Consider the following 21396-nt stretch of genomic DNA (forward strand, 5'->3'; position numbering starts at 1 on the left):
CAGCATGACTCAAGAGCCAGATGAAGAATGATTCCTAGATATCTCCTGTTAACTCCCATACTGGCATCATCCGTACTTCTACCCTGGTCTGTTTACCTGCAGGAGCGTGTTACATCGCTGGCGAGAGAACACATTGGCCCATGTAGATGAAGCAAGAAAGGCCTCTGAAGCATGTGACCACTACAGAAGGATCATACGTTCAAAGGTGAGGTTATAAGAAGGCAAGCTTGTGTTCTGACATGGGCGGAGGTGTGTGACATCAGAGACTTGAACTAAACAAGGATGACTGTCCTCCAGCACACACATCCACATGCGCACTTATCTTTACTGAATTACAAACCACTCTCTGTTGGAGTCTGGGTATGGCAGTATGTGTAGCACTGTGGCACTGGACTGCTAATTGCAAGTTCAGTCAGCTGCTCCTTGGAAACCCTATAAAGGGTTACTGATGAGTCGGAGCTGACTCAACAGCACTTAACAACAGTATTTGTTAACAAGAGAACTATTACACCATGAGAGACAGCAGTTTCTACACATGCTAAATTGGAATCATCCTGGGTGTCAGGTGTGTGCTTGGACTAACTGAGCACCAGTTTCCTCATCTCCTGTGAGGATCACTCTCGCAAGCCTCATGTCTGTGGACACTGTTTGGAGAGCAGAGCATCCCATCCCCTGGTTGCAAGGTCATGTGTCATCTCTGATGGGAAGTAACCCCACACTGCCACTTTGTGGGGAAACTACTTGGTAGGGCCTTGTCCCCTGAGCAGGTGGCTTTTGGGATCTGTGTTCAAGAAAGGGAATTCAGAGGTCAGTGTCCAGAATGGTAGCAGGAACTCTTCGGACCTGCTGCCCAGTGAAACAGATGAAAAGTATTTTTCAGAAACATGTATTTAAAGTTTCTGGGAACAGTCTTGAGGACAAATAATAGATGAAAAATATACCTGTTAATGTCACGACAATCTATGAAAATATGATACTAAATGGGGGAAGCTTGTGATATTTAAACCCAGGCCACTTCTTCCCAGTTCAGTGGGGGACCTTGTGTTCTTGACTCCATTCTACATCCAGGAACTCAGGCTCCCTCCCCCCAGCTCACAGTCAGAGGGTTTTCCTTCTGGCAGGAATAAGACGTTAGTATTTCTCATCCTGCCCCTACCTACCTAAAAACCACACATTCTGAATAGAACTATATATAACAAGCAAAATGATTGGCTTAGAAAACTGACCCAGATAGCTTCACCCCTGAATTCTACCAAACATACTATGAGGGCAATAATATCTGTGCCCATTCCAAAGAGAGGTGACCCAACGGAATGTGGAAATCATTGGACAATCTCTTTGATATCTCAAGCGAGTAAAGTTTTGCTCAATGTAATACAGAAATGGCTACAATCATACACTGACAGAGAACTTCCAGAGGTTCGAGCTGGATTCAGAAGAGGCCGTGGAACGAGGGATATCACTGCTGACTCCATGGCACATAACCACCGCCACCACCACCATACGGCATCCAAATTGGCAAAGAGGAAAATGAAACTCTATTTGCAGACGATATGATCCTATATATAAAAAACCCCAAAGACTCAGTAAAAAAAAACTACTAGACATCATTGGAAGATTCAGCAAAGTGGCAGGGTATAAGATCAACATACAAAAATCAGTTGGATTCCTCTACAGTAACAATGACAACGCTGAAAAGGACATTAGGAAAGCAATACGATTTACAATAGCCACCCAAAGGATGAAACATCTGGGAATAAATGTAACCGGATAAACAAAGGGCCTATGCAAAACACTACTACAAGAAACCAAAAGAGACTTACAAAAGTGGAAGAACATATGTTCCTGGATAGGAAAACTTAACATCGTGAAAATGTCAATACTACCCAAAGCAATTTACACACATAATACAATCCCAATCGAGATTCCAGCGACATTCTTCAAAGATGGAAAAGACAATTACAAACTTTATATGGAAATGAAAGAGACCCAGGATAAGCAAAGCACGACTTACGAAGAAGAAGGTTGGAAGCCTCTCACTCCCCAAATTCAAAATCGTCTACATGGCTGTGGTGGTCAAAACAGCCTGGTACTGGTACAATGAAAGATACAATGATACATTTTGAAAATTACAGCAACAAAAGTAGACAAAATAGATTGGGACACACTAAAAATTAAAAACTCATATGGCATCAAAAGACTTTACCAAAAGAATAAAAAGGGAACCCACAAAATGGGAAAAAAATATTTTGCAATGACTTATCAGACAAGGGACTCATTTCTAAAATATATAGGAAACTACAACACCTCTATAAGAAAAAGACAAAAAACCCAATTTTAAAAATGAGCATAGGATATGTACTGACATTTCACCAAGGAAGAGATCCAGGCAGCCAACAAACATGAAGAAATGTTCACGATCACTAGCCATTAGAGAGATGCAAATCTAAACAATGAGATAACATCTCACACCAACAATAACAGCAAAGATAAAAAACGTTGAGGACAATAAATGCTGGTGAGGATGCGAAGAGACTGGGACCCTCCTACATTGCTGGTGGGACTGCAAAATGGTCCAACCACTCTGGAAAGCAATATGGCGCTTCCTCAGAAGTTTGAAAATAGAAATACCTTATGATCCAGCAATTCCTCTACTTGGTATTTACCCACAAGAAATACGAACCATAACACAAGTAGATAAATGCATATCAATGTTCACAGCAGCACTACTTAACAATAGCAGAAAGATGGAGACAGCCTAAGTGCCCATCAATTGAAGAATGCATGTACAATATAAACTGTGGTACATACACACAATGGAATACTACGCTACCTTGAACAACAAGGAAGCTGCAAGCCACCGCATAACATGGATGAACCTTGAGGACATTACGCTGAGTGAAATTAGTCACAAAAGGAGAAATTCTGCATTGGGACCATTATTGTAAAAGACTAAGAGAAAGAACCCACCCTAAAAGGGGGGAAAAAAATTATATATATATTTGCTGATCACCAGGATGTATGAGGAGAGGGAGGGAAGGGAAGATAGGCACAGGGTAGGGAATAGACACAGGATAGCTTGGGGGGATGGGGGGTGGGCAGTGGACAATACACAAGAAGGGTAGGGGAATGGAAGAACAAGACTGATGGGCAAACAGTTGTTTTGGGCTGAGCTGTGAGCCACAAATGCATCACTGTCTTCACTTCTTCATCAGAAGTGAATCTTTGTCCTCAAAAGGCTGCTTTCAAGGGACAAAACAGGTGAAAGTCCAGTAGAGCAAGATGCTTTAACACCTTAAAAACAAATTTTTGCAGAGTGTCAGCAATGTGGATAGAGGTGGGCAGGATATGCATTGTCATGCAAGACCATAAAGCCCAGGATAGTGGTTTAATCCAAAATTGAGGCTTCCACTCTTCAGGGTGCATCTCACTGTAACAAGCACTGAACGTTTTTCCTGATAGTGTTCCAGTACTGGCCCTCTTTGAGAATTCCAGAAAACTGTAAGCATCAGTTTTCCAGATAATGGTTGACTTTTGAACTTTCTTGGTTGGCAATTGAGGATGTTTCTATTCCATACTCTGCCATTTACGCTCAGGCTTATAGTGATGAATCTATGTCTTGTCACCAGTAACTATTTTTTAAAAAAACTTTTTCCTTCTTTCAAGTATCAGTCTAAATTTTGTTTGCAGATACCCAAATGTTTTTGTTCATGTTTTTTTTTTAATGTTTTATTGTGAATTATGTGATAGTTTATATGGAAGAACATTAGTTTTACACATTCATCCTATCGTAAATCGTTTCATTGCCATAGTTACAATCCCCTCCATGCATCATCACCCAACCAAAGGGTATACCCTGCAATCCTTCCCCGTGCCCCCCAGGTCTTCAGCACAGTCGCTCTCCCTCTCTGGATCTAAAGTCCCCAGCTGCTCCATCACTCCACATCATCGTCTCTGCCTCCATGTCAGGCATCACTGCTTCTCTGGGTAGGGTCCCGCTTTCGGCTCTTCTCCCTTGATGATCCTAGGGACCTCTGCTCCTAGAGTGGAAAGTTAATCACTCCCCTCCTTGCTATAAAACGTCTACCATTACATTTCCTAACCTCAGAATCAGTCCTGATAACAGTTATTCACTAAAGTATCACAAGAGACCCGTCTGCATTTCATTTCATCAGCCCCGCCTAGACAGATTAGATACTACTCACTGGAGATTTTACCTTCCTCCAGGCCCCTTGGCTCTAGGTTCCTTCTTGAAAGCTTGTAAGCCAGTCACTTCTTGCCTTTGTAGCCCCCCACCCCTATTTTGGGTAGCCAATGTCCAAGTTGCCTATCCCTGTCTACTCTGTGTGTGGAGGGGATGGGAATGATTCTTGCTGTGAAGATATGTTCCCTCTTTTGAGCTACTGCTTCCATAGGTGTAGGTCAAGTTCATCAAATTGTATCAGATTACTATTTTTCTCCTCTTCTTTCTTCCCAGTGACTCTTGTTAGAACTAAATATTCATGATCTTGAATTTGGCAAAGGATTTTTAGATATGATTCTAAAAGCACAAGCAACAAGAGAAAAAAACATATGAATTTGACTTTATCAAAATTAAAAACATTTGTGCTTCAAAGGACACCATCAAGAAAGTATAGATGGAAGAAAATATTTGTAAGCCATGTATCTGATAAAGTATTTGTGTCTGTAATATGTAAAGAACTCTTGCCAATCATCAAAAAAAAAACAAATGACTCATTTTAAAAATGAGCCAAGGACCTGAACACATATTTCTCTCAGGAATATTTACTAATGGGACACTAACATGTGGAGAGACGTTCAACATCCTTAGTCATTGGAAAGATGCAAATTAAAACTCTAGTGAAGACTGATAGTATACCAGCTAGACAATTAGGGTATCAAACACGCAGCCCAGATGTGGGAGCAGGGAGAACTTAACAAAATTGTTAAGTGCCCTTGAGTCAGTTCAACTCAGACACTGTATAGGGTTTCTGAGGAGTGACTGGTGGATTTGCACCACCAACCTCTCAGCTAGCAGTCCAGTGCTTATCCTACAGTACCACACCAGGACTCCAAAGGAAATAACCTCTAAAAAAGCACAATGAGATGTCATTTCACACCCAGTAGGAGGGCTACAGTCAAAAGCAAGTCTGGGCAAGAATAGAGATACTGGAACCCTCAGACGCTGTGGAAAGTGGTGTAGCTGATATTTACCCAAGAAATATGGAAACAGATGTTCAAACAAAAGTTTGTATACAAATATTTATAACAGCATTACAAATATTTATAACAGCATTATATGCAATAGCTAAAAAGTAGAAACAGACCACAAAGTCTAGAAGAGAAACCTGTAGACGGAGTGGTTTTGTTGAGGGCGGTGGTTAGTACTGGTGAGTTGCCCCTACTTGTGTAACAGAACAGAATGTCTGCTCCTGCGCTAGCTGGGTGATTGCTGGGTAGTTTGAGTCAGGTCTCAATGAGGCCCTCTACTTTTGTTGTTAAAGTGCTGCTGAGTTGCTTCCGACTCATAGCGACCCTGTGTAGGGTTTCCAAGGAGCAGCTGGTGAGCTTGAACTGCCAACTTTGTAGTCTAGCACATTTACACTGGATGCAGTGTCCTGATGATGTATCCAAAGTAAGCAAGCTCAAGTGTCATCATCCTCGCTCCTAAGGAACATTCTGGTAGTACTTCTTCTAAACCAGATGTGTTCATTCTTCTTGACAGTCCAAAAGGTAGCAAGTGCTGAGCATGTTCTAAAACTGACAGTAGTGATGGTCTCACAGCTGGGTAAAGGGATCAGAAACTATTGACTTGTGCACTTTAAATGGATTGTATGTAAACCTGTTAAAAGGAGAGAGGGAGGAAGGAAACAGCAGCCAGGCCTCCGAGTGTCAGGCAGCGCTTGGCAGCCTGCAGGTGGGGCTTGGGGATGCTTTAGAAAATGATTTTGCCAGACCTGTTCAAGACATCATCTGCTGGACGGATGGCCTAGACAACTCTGAGGTTTCTGTGCATGATGAACAGCTCTGCCTAAGGCCCAGTGCTCTCAGGTATACCCCAATGCCAGCATGTCCTGTTCCTGCCACCAGGAGAGACGGGGTCATCCCTGCTTGGCAGTAGGGTTCTCGCGGGTAGCTAATGAGAGTGGAGCAGACGTCTTCCTGTGGCTACTCCACTTTTGTAAGTGTCTTCTTGTTGCTACATACCTCTGACATACAAGAGTGCGTATAATGTAGGGGTTGAGTCTATAACAATAGAATGTAAGGACTGTATTTCTTTGTGACTCAGTATGATATTTCAGTGGGTCTGGGAGAATGTCCTCCTCACTCGACCCTGGGTGAGTTTTCTGAGAGCGCTGTGGTCAGTGTGGGCAGGATGGAGCAGTCAGTGCAAGCTGTACCCACCCGCAGTGACAGCTTCGCTTTGCCCATCTGCCCATAGGTCCTGGCCCAGTGGAGGGAGGCTGCTTCAATCCAGATCTACTACCGCCAGCAAGAAGATGCTGCCGTCAGCGATGCTCGAGCTGCGCTGAACAGAGGTAAGTAAGCAAGTCCTGTTGAGAGGATTTTGAAGGAACTTTCTTAGTGTTGCATTATCCCACCATAATCTTGCCTCCTACAATTTTTCATCCTGATTGCCAGCCAATTTTTGTTTAAATGGAAGGTCAAGTCTTGAAATCTACAGAGGTACCAAGAACTACTGTTGGAGTGATAGAGTTTGAGGGGGTGGGAAGGAACATGTCGTAGACCATGTCCATTAGGGTGGTTCACAGACCAGGTGACAGACACTGTGTTCTCTCAGTAGGAGTGTACTCAGTCACCCTTGAACTATTTCACGGTTTAGGTGACGGCCCTCAGAGCCTTGTGTAACCCTCAGGAGCCTTGCCGGGGTAGCAGAAGCTCAAGGTGAAGGCCTTCATGAGGCATTCTGGCTATGCTAGATCCCATCACCTTCATCTCTGATTTGGGGGTGAATATGGTACCTAAGCCAGCACCCCAAGAAAGCCAGCTGCGGGCTGCCCTCAGGCCTGTCATCACCCTCCCTTGTACCCTTTCCCTGGCGTCAGTTATCTGAGGTCCTGTTTCAGAAAGCAGGGCTGCCCCTGAGTGGAGCTGCATAGGGAGGCTCCCGGCCTCCCTGTGGTAACCTATGGGGAGAAGAGAGATAACGGAAGGTGGCTAAGTGCAGCCCCTTCAGAGCAGCCCTGTCATGCTGCTGGATGCCCCCGCCAGCCCCTAGCTCAGCCTCTGCCCCATGAACTCAGCATCATAGTTGTTTGTGGCAATCCCCTAAGGAGCACTCCGGCTTGGCTCTGCCCTAGGCTGCGTCCAGACTGTGTTTCGGCGCTGGCGAGTCCGCAGCCAGAGTGCAGCCCAGCAGAAAGTGCAGCTGGAGAGGGCGGCCCAGCATCACCGGTGCCGGCTGCTTCGAGAGACACTGGTGCAGTGGAAAGCTTACCATCTGGGGTGCGTCAGGAAAATGGTAAGGCAGGCTTCAGTGGCCCCCAACTTCCCCCCATGTGATAGGGGATCTCAGAGCAGCTGCTGGGGGGCTCGGTCCTTTGGGAACCAGGCTGCTGGTGTCGGTCCTCTTCAAAAGGAACTTCTGTCAGCTTCTGAGAAGACAAGCAACAGGAAACCGCTCTGCCAGAGGAATTAACTCATTCCCCAAAGGGAGAATCGGGTGACTAGTGAAGGGTGTTAGTGAAGGGTATAGCTGACAGGCTGCAGAACTGGGTCTCCCCAGGTGGACAGTGGCCCAGCACAGAAACCTGGTGTCAAGTGGGGCGAGCCTATGAGGTCGCCTGCTCCCTGCCTGGAACATCAAAGGCACCTGGGTGGTGAGGGTTGGCGCTCCATGTGGCTGTCGGGTGTGAGGTACCTGATTCTCACTAATACTCACTACTCCCGCCTCCCCATGGGCCTGCTGCCACAGCTCCTGCAGAGGCGAGGTGTTCAGCTTCTGACCCAGAGACTCGGCAGGAGCTGCTTTCACCAGTGGAGACAGCAGGTACATGCCACCATCCAGGTCTCCTTCCTACCTCCTCCTGTCCTGCCCCTGCCCCCCACCTCGTCTGCCTGCTGTTCACTGGGCCTTCCTACTCCCCTGTGGTCCCAGAGTGCTTCTGCTTGAGCCTTGGGCCAGTGTGGATCCCTGAGATGCCTCCTCTCTGCCTGCAGCTGGTGGCCAGGAGGGAGGAGCAGCGGAACACAGTGCGGGCCCTGTGGTTCTGGTCCTTGTCACTACAGGCAAAGGTAATAGGTTGCAGGGTCTTGGGGACCAAGGCTGCAGCCCTGCATGCGGAGGGGAAAGCACCTAGTCTGGAAAGGGGTGGTCTCACCGGTACTCTCCTTGGAGGCCTGGGATGCTTGGCGGGACTTCGTGCTGGAGAGGAGGCGAAAGAAGGCACGGCTGGAGCAGGCGGTGCAGGCCTACCATCAGCAGCTCCTCCGGGAGGGTGTCACACACCTCCTGCGCTTTGCAGCGGGTATGAAGGCCTCCCGCCAGCAACTGCAGGCCCAGCAGCAGGCCCAGGTAGGCAAGGGTCTCCCATCCTTGTAGGGAGGGACAGACAGTGAGTGTCTCCCTGACCTTGGCATGTTGGCAGGCGGCCCACACTCTCCACCGCGCCGTTGGCCGCTGCGCCATGCTCTGGAAGCAGAAGGTGCTGGGTCCACCCAAGGAGACCCTGTCTCCTGCGCCCCCCGCACTCAGCAGAAGAGTGACATTCCAGGTGCCCCCTCTCAGCTGCATGGCTGCTGGGGCTGGGGACATTGCCTTGAACACCAAGCTGCAGAGAGTCGGGCCTGAACAAGGTCTGGACCGCTTAGCCCTGGCTTCTGGGGACCCTCAGCTCCTGGAGCTGTGAGTAGCCTCTCTCCTCTTCCGTGGGCAGGGGGCTCTAGACAGCTTGGGCCCCCACCCTCCTCTATGCATCTCCTGTTCCCTGGGGGACAGAAGTAGGGGGATGGAGTAGGATTTGTAGACCTTCATGTTCTCCTGCCAAAGTACAGAAGCTCCTGTTGTTGGCACCCACCTGCCAGTCTTCCCCCTTCTTCCCCTGCAGCCTGGGACAAGAGACCTAGAACCTGCAATGGGCCTCCCAACTCTACAGCCATCCCACCCCGCCCCACCCTCGCTGGGATGAGTATGGGCTCCCAGAGGAACTGGTCTCACTCTTGCCCCTGCCCCACCCCCATCGACAGGAGCCCAGTCTTCCCACGTGGTTTCCTCCCCAGGATCCTGACCAGGGTGCTCAGAACCATTGATGAGCCACTGAGGGGAAACCCCCATGGCATCAGGTGGTGGTCCTCTCCTGTGGGACCCTGGAGCCTTGCCTTCTCTGTCCTCAGTCCCTCTGTGAGAATACCTGGAGTTGGACTAGACCCCAATCCCGCAGAGGTAAGCCCCTGCCACTCACCAGCCTCAAAGAACATACCGTTTGTCTTCCCAGGAGTGCTGCCCGCTTGGCGAGGAAGCAGCCTCGTCGCCCTGACTTCCTGCTGGAGCCTGAGCAGAGGCCTCTGGGGTGTGATCTCTTCGGGTCACAGGGGTAGGTCAAGTGGGGGCCTGCTTCTCAGGAGGAAGGGCTCTGGGTCCCCCGAGGAGCGTGGCCTGACTAGTCTCCTGCTTCCCTGCATGCAGGCCTGAGAAGGTGTCAGAGCGTGGTCTAGATGATTCCCCATCAAGGTCCCTCCTGGTGGGGGCTTGGACATCCCCAGCCTCACACGGCTTTAGGGTGCCCACCACAGCGAGTGCAGGCCTTGAGCCAATCCTGCTGCCACCCTCCTCCTTCATGCCACGTGGGCCGGAGACGGCCGGTAGGGTGAGTGATGGGGCCCTGGAGCCTGACCTTGAGCGTTCTGTGCACTCGGTGCTGTCCTGTGACCACCAAGCCCAGGACAGCTGGGAGGGACTTGTAGGAAGTGTAGAAAGGAAAGCCCTGCACACCCACGGGCAGACCAGGCAGGGTCTCTGGCTGAGCAGAGGGTGAGGACTGTAAGATTGGGGTCCGTGACAGCTTCCAACAAGCAGGGAGCTGAGTGTCTAGCATTCTGCCAGGTACTCGTGACCTGGACAACAGTGGTGGCTTCAGAGGGGCAGCTGGCTGGATTCACTTGAGTGTTGTCACTAGAGGAGGGAAGGGGAAGGCACTGGGGAGAAAGCCTAGCAAATCTGAAAGGAGGCAGGGTGTGGGGACCTCTGCGGGTTCCTCTGGCTGTGGGCAGAGACACAGACACAAAGGGTATGTTCTAGCAGCAAGTCCAGGATCACCAGAGGGACTTGGGGTTGGGTGATATGAACAGTCTTACTCATGGAAGGGCAGGCTCCAGTGGGGGCAAGCTGGGGGGCATTCTGGAATGCTGTTTGAAGCAGTGCTAAGCCAGCCCTCAGGGGAACTTGGGTGGGACTGTGGATGAGTGCGGTGCCCAGGCAATAATAACAGTCCCCTAAGGAGAAGCCCGCTCCCAAATCCCCAGCCCTTTCTTCCTCCACAGGTGTCCGGACCACTTCAGCCACAGGCACCCCCATCCCTGGCTGGTGTCCCCTACCCCCAGCTGCTGCTCCCTAAGGACTTCACAGGCACCAGGACCTGTCCTGGGTTTGGCCCAGAAGTAGCAGGTACACACCTGAGGCCTGGCCATGCAGGGCTAGTGGGAGACCTGCCCTGCCACCCCGCCCCCTTCCCTGTGTCCCTGAGGAAAGTGGGGAGGAGGGTCAGCATCAGGCTCACTCCTCAACCCCACAGGCAGCACTCAGCTAGAAGATGAGCTTGAGGGGATCCTCCAGCAATTACAGCACTGCCAGACCACCCAGCAGAACCTCTGGTAAGACCCAGGGGACGCCCTTACCCCTAGCCAGCTGCCAGAGTTGGAAGCTGGTTTTTCTCAGCTGTGGTAGGGAGCCCATGGCATGTTGTCCAGAGCCCCCTCCCTGCTGTGGGAACTTTAACCTCAGTCCTACTGGGACAGGAGACAGAGGGCCTGCTGGCTGCTCTTTGGGGAAGCAGTCTAGGGGGCAGTCAGCTCTGGAGATGTGACTAGCAAGATGCAATGGACAGGGAGGGAAAGAGGGAAGAGGAGGGTTCTCTTACTGGAAGAACAAGAACAAGTGCGGTCTCCATGCCAGGGGTTGGCATCTCAAGGCAACCCCACCCCAACCCTGTGCACCAGGGTTCAGTTGTCTCCCGAGGGTGCTTCTGGGAGCCTCTGCCAGGTCAGCCACAGACATCTATCTCTCTACTCCCCAGGTCCTGCCGGCGACAAGCGAGTAGCTTGCGGCGGTGGCTAGCACTGAGCCACGAGGAGCCTGGGGACCAGGAAGCTGAGCAGCAGATGCAGAAAGAGCTGGAGGAGGTGAGGCCTGGCTGCTGCTGCCACCCCCAGGGAGGACCGGGCAGTGCTCCCCACGCAGTCACCACAGTCACCACCACTCCCCACAGGTGGAAGCACAGATCCAGCACCTGGCCGCTGAGCTCCGGGCCCAACGCCAGCCCATCAGGGCCTGTATTGCCCGTGTCCAAGCCCTGCAGCAAGCCTTGTGCTAGTGTCCCCCACAGTGTGGGAGGCTCAGAACACAATGCCCACATGTTTTTTTGTGTTTTTTTTTTATTTCAAAATGTTTGCAATTAAATGAATTACTGTTGAGAAGTCCCCCACTTTTCATACAAAAATACTGAGCTACTGATACAGTTGAGGGAAGTTCAATGGCTTCTCCTGCAGGAGAAATGCACAGCGTCCCAGGATCAATGTGGCCCTGGCCCTGGCCCCGTGGCACCACCCCAAGGACTGTGTGCCTCTAAGCTAGGGACAGGTTTGGTTTTCTAGGCACAGACTCCCACACACACTAAGGCCCCCCTAGAAACCTATAGCAGCAGTTTTCCCCCATCTCAGCACCCTGACACTGACCTGCAAGGGCCACCCCACTGCAGAAGCAGTCCGGGACACCATCATCCTAAGAAGACATTAGCAAAAAGGAGTCATGGTGCTAAAATGGAACTTGGGAACAGACCGAAAACCGTTGTCATAAAGGCCATGTGGGTCCACAGTCAGTGCCAAGGGCACCTCACCCTGTGTAAGGGGGAGTGGGGGAGGGACAAACAGGAAATGGCCAGGTGCGGGAGGAGCAGAAGAATCATAACCATCAACCAACTATAACTGGACACTCAGCCAGGCACGGCAGCTCTGGTTTACGTAAAGATCAAAAGTATTTCCTTTCAGCTCACCCTGCCACATCTTTTTTCTTTTTGTGGGGAGGCAGGAACAGAGTATTGGCCAGAGCTCTGCTCTCCCTACTGTGACGGTGAGAACATTGGGCTTGTTCCCATCTCTGAGGCAGGTAGGAACAGTCATGCTGGTCCTCCCTGGCCAAACCCTGCCCGACCCTGAGATAGCCCCTTACCTGAACGCCTTGTGGGGTCCCCCGTATAAAATGCCCACTTTCCTCTCCCCTTAGAAACCAATGCTCAGCAGCTGCACACAGTAAGGCAGGGCTCTAGAGAGAGCCTAGAGCCTCCCCAAAGCGGATTTTCTGTCCTGCTTTCAGCTCAAAGTTGAAGTCCTTGGGGGCCTCGAAGATGAGCACGATGGTGGAGCCCAGGTTGAACTCGCCCAGGTGCTCGCCCTTGCGCATGGGGATGCCCTCCTTGTTGGCGTGAGTCACGAAGCTGAAGTCGTTGTATGAGCCCTTGCTATACCTGGGGCTGTTTGTGTGCAGGTCCTGAGGGCAGGACAGGGTGAGAAGCCAGGATCAGAGGGGTCTCAAGACACAATGTAAGGCTAGGGAGCCGTTCTCTGAAATGGTTAGCTGAGCCTATAGCTCACCTCTGCTGCTGCCCAGCCTAGCCCAGCTCAGAAAGGAAGGTAGGGACACACAGCTGGAGCAGCTCTGGTCTAACCTGCCATCAACAGTTCCAACACCTGCTGCAGGCATGTAGACACCTGATTTATCCCAGCATGATCGTGCTACAAGACCACCCATGGGAGCAAGGAAGGGCAGGCACCAGGTTCTCATTTGTTTGCTGGGGGAGGGGGAAGCTGGCCTGTCACAAGTTCTACCGTCCAATCAACATGGCCCTTCTGTCTCACTGCCTGTTCCCTCCTCACTCAGCTCTGACCAGGCAGGTCCGGGTATAAGTAGAGTACTGATGGGGAAGAGATCCGTTCCCTCCCTCCTGTCTCTAGCCCCCTCAAGACCTGGCCATGGCAGCACCCAGAGCCAGCACTGGCCTCAGCCCTCCTGGAACTCACGGTCACAGCAGATCCTGCTGCCCAGTAGACTGGTCAGGTGCATCCCAAGTGACCCCAGCCCTTGGATTCTGCTCACCCGGTCAAAGTAGATTCGGATGGAGCCCACGTTGGTGGCCCCCACAGCAGTCAGCGAGAAGAAGCCGTGTTTCCAGTCCCCAGTCAAAACCACCCGCTCGTTGTGACAGAAGAGCTCCTTGATCCAGCGGGCCATGCCAGGGTTCACCGACATCAGGGAGCCTGTAGGAAACCCAGTGTGTCCATTCAGCATAGCCAAAGGCAGACTGGCTCCTCACCTCCACCCATGCCCAGTAGACATTTTCTACCACCTCACCAGGACATCTGGGGGCCTTAGGAACAAGAAGTTCCAAATCTGGAGCCTGGGTCCCCTGTCTCAAGACACTGAGGGTCTCTGTGGGACACTCATGAGGCTGCCACTACACCCCTCCCTTCCTTCTCCATCCCAGCAGTCTCCGTGGGCCCTGGGCTACCTGGGAAGTGGCGCCGGTGGGACACAGTCCAGTCAGTGGGAGAGTGGAAACAGTGGTAGTCCCCAGGGGCCAGGTAGATGACACAGTGGTAGAGCTCATTCCCTTCCCTGGTGACCAGCTGGCTCTTGAAGGATTGGCAGGAGGTAGCTAGGGACAGACACAAGGGGCTTCGGTTGAAGTTGGCCCTGGTCCCAGCTCCTATTTCCCACGGCCTTCCCTTCTCTCTGCACAAACATCAGCAGGGCTGCCCCTGGCTCCAGATGGTAATGACCCACCTGGTGGGAAGGGCAGGTCCTCTGAGGAGCTGCGTGGGCCCAGGAATGACTCCAAGGAGTACGTGACCCCCTTCACCTGCTCTACCTCGCAGTTCTTCACCTGCCCAAAGTTGAGGATCTTCCCATCTGAAGGGCTGATCTGGAAGGATTAAGAAAGAGGCTTGTTGCCAGGGAAGTCCTCCCAGGTAGACAGGCCACCTTGTCATCTGCATGCACCCCAAGCCATTCCCCAAGGGAGGAAGGGGCCTCACCACGCTGTGCAGGCCACACACAGGCCGGGCCTGTGGCTTCAGCTTGCGCCGGAAGAATTCACTGAGGTTGCGATAGTGACGCAGGTCCTCCACGGCCGCCTCCTTCATGTTTACTCCAAACGTCCAGATGTACAGGCTGTAGACGGGCCTGCGCAGCCAGTGAGGCAGCTCCACCTGGTTGAGGCGGCCCCAGGCCCGTGACAGCAGGCGCGTCGGCACAGACTTGTACAGGGCCACCTGTAGGCACAGGGGAGGCAGAAGTTGGTGCATGGCTTGTAGGTCCAAGCCCTTCCCACCAGAGTACCCCACAGGAGTGAACACGACACCCTAAATTGGTTTTGTGATGTGGCTGTTTCTCACTGGAAACCAGATCGAGGGATCAAACCCTCACATACACGACAGGACTGCTGGGGCAGCGAAGCATTTATGAACAATTTGGGGATGACCTGAGATCTCGTTAGGTATTACATAAAGGTCAAACCAGCAGGCTCAACTCTGGTGTGGGAGAGCGGAAAGGATCCCATAGAAGCCACAGAGAAGCAGTAACAGGCTACCTTGTCACAAGCCACTCCCACATCCCAGACTATAGATAGGAACAGGAGGGCCCCCTTCCGGCTCATCTTCCTGAACAGGAAGCAGAACAGTCCCAACCAACAGATGCAGCTCGGCTGTCACTGACCTCTCTGGGCTCCTGGTGCAGGTACAGGTTTCCAACCCCCAGATCTAGCCTGCACTCCGAAAGCCTGACAGCCAGGCTTATGGGTCAGGCGCCATGTCCTGCGACCAACTTGTCTGTACTGGGGGCTCCACCCAGGACAGGGAGAGGAGTTGGCCACTGGGCTAGACACTCAGCAAGGGGCAGCCTCTTAGCCTCCAGTGCTGCCGCCATGAGGGTCACAGGAGTCTCCTTGGATTAACTGCTACTTATCTGAACACAACCAAGGGCCCAGCTCCCCAAGGTTTAAAAGTATTTCATTCCAACATTAAACACCTCTGTGAGGCAATGAGTTAGTGGCTCCCAGAGAATTACTCGTAACTCCCAGCTGCCACCAATCTCCCTAAGAGGACTGACTGTATGTGACTCTGCCATCCTTAGGCACAGGCTAGAACCTGGTCCATGACTCCTAACCCCAGTGGTCTGGAGCACTCACGCCCTGGTGACACCCACCCTGGCTATCCAAACTGTCTAAGAGTCTATGAGCAGGTTTTCCTTCTCTGGTGACAACCCAGGAAGCCAACAGCAATGAAAGCAGATGTCAGGGCATCCTCCCACTAAGGGGACGCAGCAGACTCAGCCCTCCTGAATTTTTTTTGAACTCTCTCCAAATCACCTCCCAAGACTACTTCCTGAACACAAAGAATTGGGGACAGATACCCCTTTTGAATCCCTACTGTGGGTTCTTCGTGAACCCAGAGCCCCAAAATGTTACCGTACCGCTGAGACAGGCAGGCCGTCAAGCCCTCATAGGCCCCATGAGCCCACCAACCACCCAGCTTTCTCTTCCAATGAGGCTCAGCCCCACAGCGAGTCACTCCTCTCATTCTGCCAACAGGGCAGCTCCTCCATGGCTCCTGAGCCAGTTGTGGCCCCGCACACACACTTACCCTGCTCACGGGCCTCCATCCCACCCGGCTGAGTGGTCTAAGGGCGCCAAAGGGCAGTAGGTAGTAGAGGACGGTGAGGGGCCAGGAGCGCAGTTTCAGGGTGGGTCTGGACATACAGCTCAGCTGTCCCAGCCTCCGCCTCAGGGCCAGCTGGGGGAACTGCAGCCTGCAGGACACAAGGGCAGGCCCCAGTCTGTCAGCCACCAGGGGCTGGGCTGCCTAGGAGGTATCCCCCCTCTCCCCTGTAGCTCCCCATCCACAGGGGTCCACAGACCCAGTGAGGGGTTAGGAAGCACTGGTATGTCACAGGATCCATTCCCCCAAGTCAGGTCTGGCTTGCCTCTGGCCTGGCATGCTCAAAGTCTGTCTCTGAGCACCACCAGTCTGCTGGGAGGTAGGGCAGTGGAGCTGGAGGGTGCCAGGCAGACAGCCATGAAGTGTCCTGGTACACCCCGGCTCCCAGCAGAGGTAGGGGAGGCCCAGCAGCAGCCCAAGCACCCACGGCCCAGTAGAGGAGAACTATGAGCCTTTTGCTCCCATCTCTTTGCAGGGCCTGGAAAGGTCTCCATGGCCCCTGGCCTTGTCCCTTATCTGCTAAGTCAAGGAGAGCTCTCCCAGAACACTCCCTGTCCTAGTGGTAGGGAGCCAGCTACAGAGCCATCCACCTGACCAGCCTCTCCACAGGACCCCGCCCCATCCCCACTGTCTTGACAGATGGGTGACCCTGCCCCACATCCCTGGCCTCCGGATTCCCATCACATGCCTATGCCCCCTCCAACTATGGAGACCACACTGCCATCAGTGACAGGCCCCAGGCCTCAGTTTCCTCATCTGCAACATGACTGCAGCAACTGGGGGCTCTACATCCCCATGTGTGACGCACTGTTCTCTAGAGGGGAAGTGTCGTCTCCTGGTTGTTGAACAAAGCAAGAAACAAAGAATCTCTCCGCTGATGAGAAAAGCAGAAAAAAAATGGAGGCCCCCTCCTCCCCCAATTAATTGATGGCCTCGGAGGACAGTGATTTATGGAAGGTGGCCAGCATGGCCACAGGTCACCCAGACTCCCCACATTCACTTCTTCTATTCCACCCACCCCCGTCTTGTTTTACAAGATGTGGGAAGGTGGTAGAGTCCAAGTAAAAACAGACAAATGGCTGGCGTCCCCGAGGCCCCCGTCCGTCCGACCGCCACCCTCCTTACTGCAGACGCGGTGAACTCCTGGGGGGCCGGACGGGTGCGGGGGACGTTGGGAGCCCGAAGGGCCGGGACGGCCCCCCGCACGCAAGTACCTGAAGCGGGCTCGCCGACTCAGACCAGCCGGTCCAGGCCCCTCCAACCGTGGGGGCTGGTCCCCGGGCGCGCGGCCGCTAGAGCCGCTGCGGGGCCGCCGGACGTGCACTCGGACCCTCCGGAGGTCGTGGCGGGGCACGGGGGGCTTACGGCGAGGCCGACAGCATCTCACCATTTCGCCGCGCGGAGCTCAGGTCCTCGGCGAGCCTGGGACTGACACATCACGGTGCGGGGCGGTGCCCGCGCGCGCCTTTGTCTCTCCTCCTCCTCCTCCTCCTCCGCCCCCGCTCCACTCAGCAGCTCAGGGCACAGGGTTGGGGACACCGCTATTGCAAACAGACAGCAGGGATCACCGCCCGCTCAGGGAACCCCCGCACCAGCCCCGCACGTTTCGTCCCCACCACCACTCTGGGGCTGGCCACCTGCCCAGCTACCACAAGCGGCAGGTGGGCGGCAGGAGGAACCTGACCCGCGCCAGGCTCCCTGGCCGTGTCGGTCTGTCTATACTGGAGGCTGGCCACCCTCGCAGGGACCTAACCCATTTTCTAATCAGGAGAAGAATGAGGTACGGAAAGCTAGGTGCTCTCCTCAGCGATCCCCACCCCACCTTGTTCCCATATACCTTCTTCGGGGAAGCCTCAGAAAAGCAGCGGGGCTGGGGGGACCGGGCTGGGCTTGCAGAGAGCCCTCTGGCCCCCTCGCTGCTGGCTGGCTATCTGTAAGGACACACCCAGCCCCCACCCCCCCCCATCCGCTGAGAGCAAACATTCCACAGCCACCTATCTAGGGGCCCCGCTAATCTGAGGCCCCCCACGAGGATGTGGGCTGATCGAGCGGCCCCACCAGCCTCCAATCCCAGAGCAGGCCGAAAGAGGGCAAGCCCCTGTCACCACCTTCAGAGGAAGAGACCTGGCTCCAAAGTCTACTGCCCCCTGCAGCAAGAAGACCCAGCCTGGGACCCCACTCCATGGGCAACTCACAGCCTGTAAAAACCAGCTCAACCTTTGAGGTTAAAAACTGCCCAGTTCTGGCACCTGTCTGATGTATGCAGAATCTGTGGACACGCATTCGCCTCTGGGCACCAGGACAAAAGGCCAACTAAGAGTGGACAGAAGCAAGGATTCCCAGCCCACTGTCAGTCCAGGCCCCTCCACCCATGCTCACCTTCCCAGGCAGGGAGGGACCACCCATGCCAGGCCTCACCCAGTACATGGATGTACCCGCAACCTCCTCCCTATGGAAAATGCTGACAACAGGAACAGCAAGTGCAGGAACTCCATCCCGGCCTAGGGCCAGGTCCAGGCCGAGCCTCCACCACCAACCTTCCCACCACAACAGCGCTGGAGCCTCAGACCAGCTCTCGCTATTAGCACCCCCAGGAGCTGGAATGTGTCCCTGTGGACACAGGCTCAGAGGGTCCCAGAAAGCAGCCAGGGCAAAATCTGGTGTGTGGACCCCTACTCTAGAGCACAGACTGAGCACACAGCCATTCAGAGCAGGAAGCGAGGTGACTGAGTGGGCTGGCGGGGTGTGGAATGATGACACTGTAGCCCCCCTCCATCAGACACGCAGACAACAGAGCCCACAGTCAAATCCATTCTGGTCCCAAACCTCAGGTTCTCAAAGCAGCCTGCTGTGTGACCCTCTGTACCCGTTCTCCCACAGCGAGGCTTGCAGCAGAGCCCAAACCACCAAGTCCACTCTCAGCAAGCACTGTTTTGCAGGCCACACCAGTCCTGTCCCCATCACTACTCTTCTTCTTTTCCCCAAATGGGACACTGAGACCAGAGGGTGGGGGTTCTTCCAAACCACTTTCCACAGGCAGCAAAAGGTTACCAGAACAGACATGAATGCTGTGTCTTAGCAGGAAATGACCCTCACACTGGGTCCAGCTCACTTCCTCAGCCAGCAGCCCACTTGCCCTCCCTCACCAGTGATAGTCTTTATTCAGCTGAGTAGGACTAGGGGACTCGGGCCCTGGATGACCCAGCTAGGTGTCCTGAATGGGGACAGACTTTGAGGGGTCAGGGCCATTTTGAGGAGGTGAGTTTAGGGCTGTGACCAGCTGGATATTCAGTCAGCCCCCTGGAACATGAAAAGAGAGGGGCTTCATGGCAGGAGTGTGGGGTGGGAGCTGGGAAAGGCCCTCTCTGCGTTTCCCTCTAAGAAGGGAAGGGTGATTACTCCTGCTTCCTCAGCACCCCACAGAACACAGGGGCCCAGAAACCTCAGCCCTCACCTCCTGCCCAAGCTGCAAGCCCACTGAGAAGATGAAGGGCCAGCCTCTCAGAGCAGTGCTTGGAGAGGAGTGCACACCATGAGCCTATGGCTGCCCTGTGAGGAGGGAGCACTAACCCAATGGGGGGGAAGGAGTGTACTAGTTTGGGGTCACCTTTGTCAGGACATATTGTTCTGGGGATTCACAGCTGAGCAGTGCTATAATGTCCCTGTCCACCCCTCACTGTCTGGCTGAAGTTAGTTAACATGTCCCCCCCACACACACACAAACACACTCTCTCTGGAATGGAATATTCCAAATGAAGCTAGGGCAGTTACAAGTGGGTGATGGGAAGGGGTGCTCCTGCGTGGGATTCCTTGGAGCTTGGTGGATTTAGGCTGGAGCCCCATGGAGGAACAAGGGGCAGGACACTGTCCATCCCGATGCCCCACTAAGCTCCCCTGAAGCCTCAGGGCTCTGAACACAACCAGAGACAATGCAGACCCACCGGGTTCCAGCTCCCAGGGGCCAGGATACCCCTCCAGAGGAGACCCAGCAGCACACACTCCCCCCACCACCACCCCCCAGGCAACTGTGTTCAGGTGGGACTTCCATCCCTAACCCCAGGGCCTTGAAGGGAACAAACTATTCAAAGTAGGAAATGGGAAATGGATCCTCCTGGTGAAACGGGTGAGCCATCTTTGGCAGGGGAAGAGGAAGCAAAGAGGCTCCGAGTTGCCTTTTATCAAGGCCCGGGATGGGTAGGAGGGAGGCAGAGGCAGGACTCGGCCTGGCACGGCTCTTCCCGCTCCAAGGTAAGGTGCTGGCCAGCCTACCTGCGGGTCCCACTGCGGCCTTCTCCCGGCCTCTACACCTACACCCGGCTCCTACACCAGTGAAGGATGTGAGGAAGTGAGCTCACCCACCCTGCGCCGCGTGACCAGTGTGGGGCTAAATAAATCCCCAACTTGGTTGGACCGGATCGTTGGACGGCTTCCTCAGGTCCCGGCCTCGATTCTATGCTGTGCAGAGCGCCCGGCGCCCCCAGGGGTGGCCCCCGCGGGTCAGAAACCAGTAGAGTGGCGCCTCCAAGTAAGCTTCCAGGCCACAGCCACTCCTCGGAGGCGGCAGGTGGTCCTGGCCCGGCGGTTTCCGGGCGCCCGGCTTCCTCTGACTCCAGCGGGAGGCGCCTCTCAGCGCCAAGTCTGGGGCCGGCGGGCGAGCGGGATTGGGTGCCGTCAGTCCCTCGTCACTTGGGCTGCCAGGTGGGCGGGGCGGCCTCTGTCAGGGACACAACGCTGGCCAGCCAAATTCCCCTTTAAGAGAAGGGCTGGGGCGGGAGCACAGTGGGCGACGCCCACTGGGCAGGGCCCCGGCTCCATGTGCTGCTGACCTCACCCTCACCGAATAGCCGCTCAGTCTCCTTCAAAGACTCTCTAAAGCCTACAGAAGCCATCTAAGTCTTGGCTCCTCCCCACATCCCCTCCTACTGACACCCGACTGCCCCCCCAACCTCCTCACTTCCAGGCACGCATCCAGACCCTAATGACTAAAAACCCATGACCAAAACATGGCACAGCAGACCAGTGAAAAAGAACAGCCGAGATTCTGGCCTGAAGCCCTGATGCCCCTGTTGTTCCTCCATCCAGTCCACAATGTGGATAGATAACCTTCCTTTGGCAAGAAGCCAAAGCTGCCTTGTACAGGGCACAAAGGAGTGCAGACCCAACCCCACACAAATCTAGATCCAGGGGGAAGCAGGTCCAGTCCAGCCCCAAAGTCCACCCTGTGCCCAAGGCAGTTATCACTACTGGATCTCTGAGCCCCAGTGTTCAGCAATGGTTCTTGGCCGTCCCACCAGTTCCGGCCTCGTAGTGCCCCCTCCACAACTTCTCTAGTCTACCATATCTCAGGTTGTTAATGAGTCTTCCTCTAATCCTGATGCCACGTTTTCCTTCATAGAACCCAGCTTCTCGTATTATTTGCTCAGCATACATATTGAACAAGTATGGTGAAAG

At 53.7% G+C, this 21396-nt stretch overlaps 2 protein-coding genes across 2 annotated transcripts in view; one reads left to right on the forward strand and one right to left on the reverse strand.

The window, feature by feature from the left end:
* The window catches only part of SFI1 (Sfi1 homolog, spindle assembly associated (yeast)), a 92164-nt gene extending 80615 nt beyond the window's left edge, over nucleotides 1–11549 (forward strand). Inside the window, exons 20-32 of the mRNA XM_006869308.1 lie at nucleotides 103–205; nucleotides 6443–6539; nucleotides 7323–7483; nucleotides 7937–8011; nucleotides 8182–8256; nucleotides 8360–8536; nucleotides 8610–8866; nucleotides 9456–9554; nucleotides 9647–9827; nucleotides 10501–10624; nucleotides 10752–10830; nucleotides 11253–11358; nucleotides 11445–11549. Coding sequence (XP_006869370.1) covers nucleotides 103–205; nucleotides 6443–6539; nucleotides 7323–7483; nucleotides 7937–8011; nucleotides 8182–8256; nucleotides 8360–8536; nucleotides 8610–8866; nucleotides 9456–9554; nucleotides 9647–9827; nucleotides 10501–10624; nucleotides 10752–10830; nucleotides 11253–11358; nucleotides 11445–11549 — 1639 coding nt within the window. The remainder of the gene's footprint in view (nucleotides 1–102; nucleotides 206–6442; nucleotides 6540–7322; nucleotides 7484–7936; nucleotides 8012–8181; nucleotides 8257–8359; nucleotides 8537–8609; nucleotides 8867–9455; nucleotides 9555–9646; nucleotides 9828–10500; nucleotides 10625–10751; nucleotides 10831–11252; nucleotides 11359–11444) is intronic.
* A 769-nt stretch (nucleotides 11550–12318) lies between these two features.
* The window catches only part of PISD (phosphatidylserine decarboxylase), a 51772-nt gene continuing 42694 nt past the window's right edge, over nucleotides 12319–21396 (reverse strand). The window contains exons 2-7 of the mRNA XM_006869280.1: nucleotides 15871–16036; nucleotides 14266–14502; nucleotides 14015–14153; nucleotides 13740–13886; nucleotides 13328–13488; nucleotides 12319–12721 (exon numbers count right to left, since the gene is read on the reverse strand). Of these exons, the coding sequence (XP_006869342.1) occupies nucleotides 12497–12721; nucleotides 13328–13488; nucleotides 13740–13886; nucleotides 14015–14153; nucleotides 14266–14502; nucleotides 15871–16036 (1075 nt within the window). The 3' untranslated portion in view covers nucleotides 12319–12496. The remainder of the gene's footprint in view (nucleotides 12722–13327; nucleotides 13489–13739; nucleotides 13887–14014; nucleotides 14154–14265; nucleotides 14503–15870; nucleotides 16037–21396) is intronic.

The sequence above is a fragment of the Chrysochloris asiatica genome, unplaced genomic scaffold (assembly GCF_000296735.1).
Source record: "Chrysochloris asiatica unplaced genomic scaffold, ChrAsi1.0 scaffold00128, whole genome shotgun sequence".
In the NCBI taxonomy this organism is placed as follows: domain Eukaryota; kingdom Metazoa; phylum Chordata; class Mammalia; order Afrosoricida; family Chrysochloridae; genus Chrysochloris; species Chrysochloris asiatica.